We start from the raw sequence: 3407 nt of genomic DNA, 5'->3' as shown, positions 1-3407 counted from the left end.
ATCTATCTATCTATCTATCTATCTACCCATCCACCCACCTATCTACCAACCAACCAAACAACCAATGATGTAGTTGTAAAGTAAACTTCCTAACCACATTGCTATAGCCATGCCTATCATAACTTAAGCATTTGTTCTCCTGAAGATTAACATTATCGGCCAACCTCTTAAACCAAATTCTTCAAAGTTGATTGTGTTGTTTCTATAGAATGATTATATTACTAACTCTTGAGCACCAGATTTATCCAAACATTAAACAGTTTAAGTTAAGCAAACATTTGAATGGTATGTGAAAGCAGACCCTAAAAATGTAAATCTGAGTTTAACGTTCCCATGTTCATTACCAGATTACTAGGACAGAACAAACAATTACCAGAAAATAGTAAATGTTTGAAAATACCTATAAATATTGACAATGAAAATAAAGTTACAGACCTTCTGTATGGTGGCTGATTTTAATGTATATTCGTATAAAGGCCTCCATCACAGTGTAAATGTTGGTATTTGTGTGTATACATTCATTACACGAATTTCTCCGTGAATATAAATGAAAGTTAGTCAACTCCTGTGTTTGTGTTTATACAAACTTTGTATTACAGAAATGTAGTCAGTGGATGATGGTTTTGACAGGATCAGATGAAACCGTCCCCCCTGCTACATAGATGAGTAAGCTATACGCATATAGGTACATGCAAACATAAAAGTAGACAGCTAATGGTAGCCACAGTTTTAATAATTGAGAACCCCATTATCTTTATTCTATGTGTGTGTATCTATGTCTGTGAGTGTGTGCAAAAGACATTGTTTCACATTGCTCTGCGATCACTTTCACACCTAACATGTGATACACCAATTGTTGATTTGATAAAGGGAGTGCACTAATGTGCAGCACTAGCATTTGATCACTATGAACAAGTCATCTGTGCAGATTGTCCAGCAAGATGATTATGAACCTTCAATTGTCATTTATAACAGGAGAGTTCACTCCACCACCACCACCCACTCACACACACACATTAAGATTTTGCTTAGACATAGCAATACTAATGAAGCAAGTAAAAGATAAGAGATATGATAGAGTTAAACTAGAAGAGAAGTAATTCACATCATCCTCTTGATAATGTTGGGAAACATGTTTTGAAATGTTTTGAATTTACAATGTTGTGGAAACCTGTATCAATTATTTATCTCTTTCATGTCACTGAGCCACTGGTTTTATTTATCTTTCAGAACATGTGTGACATGAAATGCTATGCTCTACGGATTAAACCTGGCCAGGAACTGGTGTCTTCTTTAAAAAAATTTGTCCACGAAAAGCAGTTAAAAAGTGCCTTCATTGTAACTGCTGTTGGTAGTTTAACTAAAGCCCGCTTGAGAATGGCAAACAGTGTGTCGGTAAGATAATTTTGACTTCCATGATATCTCATTGGTGCAACACAGCAGTGTGACTGAGAAATGTATTTCGTAATTGTGGTTTTGTATCTAATCCCACTTAGAGGGAGCTTGGGTAAATGACTTCTGCTTTAAATCTTCAGTTTGCCAAAGTCTTATGAGTAGAATTTGATAGTCAAAAATCTGTGATGAAGCATGGTTGTTTGAGTGGTAGGTTTAATGCATTGCCCAGTTTAATCTTGCAGCATTCAGATAACTCTGTCAGATGTAATCCTTATATAATCATGCATTATCACATGGCTTTGAGAGTTCAATGATGTGACTGTTTATTTTTAGAATGACATTGTAAAGTAGGTTTAAGAGGCCAGATCTGGCTGGTTTGAACATAAAACAGGTAAAATATTTAGGCTGAATATGGCCAGTTTTAAATGCTAAAGAGTTAACATCATCACTCAACCCTTGTGTGCTTTTAGTGGGATCAGTTGCAAGCAGTTAGAGCTAACTAGTGATTCCAAGGATAACTTCCTCTCACCGATCTCAGAGACACTGAAAAAAGCTACGGATACTACTAGTCCTTCTTTCAGTTTATATCTACCAAACTCACTCACAAGAATTTGGTCAGCTTGAAGCTGTAGTAAAAGACACTTGGCTAAGGTGCCATGCAATGGGACTGAACCCAGGACCACATAGTTGGGAAGCAAGCTTCATAACCATACAGCCACACCTGTATACATACTACATACATACATATAAATGTGACTAAGGCGCAGGAATGGTTGTGTGGTAAGTAGCTTGCTTACCAACCACATGGTTCCGGGTTCAGTTCCACTGCGTGGCACCTTGGGCAAATGTTTTCTACTATAGACTCGGGCCAACCAAAGCCTTGTGAGTGGATTTGGTAGACGGAAACTGAATGAAGCCCATCGTATATATGTATATATATATATTTGTGTGTCTGTGTTTGTTCCCCTAGCATTGCTTGACAACCGATGCTGGTGTGTTTATGTCCCCGTCACTTAGCAGTTTGGCAAAACAGACCGATAGAATAAGTACTAGGCTTACAAAGAATAAGTCCCGGAGTCAATTTGCTCAACTAAAGGCAGTGCTCCAGCATGGCCACAGTCAAATGACTGAAACAAGTAAAAAGGGAGGAAAAGAGAAAAAAAAAGAAAAGGTTGTTAGAAAACACCTAGATTGCTAGAAATAAGAGCTAAACCACTCTAATACTGTAGTTAATGCACATGAATGAAAACTTATACACTAACAGGGACCATAGTGTATATGTTATCATTCATTAGTGTATATGCTTTCATTCATTCATGTACATTAACTACAGCATTACAGGCAGTTTAGCTCTTATTTCTAGTAATGTGGGTGTTTTCTCACACTCCTGTCACATTTAGTGACATTTGTAATTTTCTTTTTGTAGCAAAACATTACAAACTACCGTTTATATTAATTTTACACACACATACATACACACACATACATACACACACATATTTGTAGAGAGAGAAATAGAATGAGTGTGTAAAAGGGATTACACTCTCCAAGCTGTGTCCTCATGAAACACATGTGCATATTCCAGTTACCAATTGTTTGTGTGCAGATGTTTTCTTTTCATGAAGAAGACCATACGAACAGGTTGAAATTCCTGATCAAACATATTAGTCATAGAGTACGGATATATTAAAACAAAGACTGGAATTTATGGTATTCTTTTTAATTCTGTAAGTTACAATTATTTCATTTCAACATGAGAAATACATTTTACGAACATAGATATTAATATAAATAATACTTCCTACTATTATATAGGTTCAAGGCCTGAAATTCTGGGGGGAGTTAATTGATTACATTGACCCCAGTACTTAGTCTTTGTAAGCCTTGTACTTATTCTATCGGTCCCTTTTGCCAAACCGCTAAGTTACGGGGACAGAAACACACCAGCATCAGTTGGTGAGGAGATAAACACAGACACACAAACATATGCACACAAACACACACACACACAC

At 36.6% G+C, this 3407-nt stretch overlaps 1 protein-coding gene across 5 annotated transcripts in view; it reads left to right on the top strand.

Moving 5' to 3' along the window:
- LOC106881398 (bifunctional protein GlmU) overlaps window positions 1-3407 on the top strand; it is a 23520-nt gene that overhangs the window by 13907 nt on the left and 6206 nt on the right. For all 5 annotated transcript variants that reach the window (XM_052976585.1, XM_014931775.2, XM_014931776.2 and 2 more), the window contains exon 2: window positions 1231-1395. In XM_052976585.1, the coding sequence (XP_052832545.1) occupies window positions 1234-1395 (162 nt within the window). In that variant the 5' untranslated portion in view covers window positions 1231-1233. The remainder of the gene's footprint in view (window positions 1-1230; window positions 1396-3407) is intronic.

This window comes from Octopus bimaculoides, chromosome 25 (assembly GCF_001194135.2).
Source record: "Octopus bimaculoides isolate UCB-OBI-ISO-001 chromosome 25, ASM119413v2, whole genome shotgun sequence".
Classification (NCBI taxonomy): domain Eukaryota; kingdom Metazoa; phylum Mollusca; class Cephalopoda; order Octopoda; family Octopodidae; genus Octopus; species Octopus bimaculoides.
This window is presented reverse-complemented; position numbering and strand designations above follow the sequence as displayed.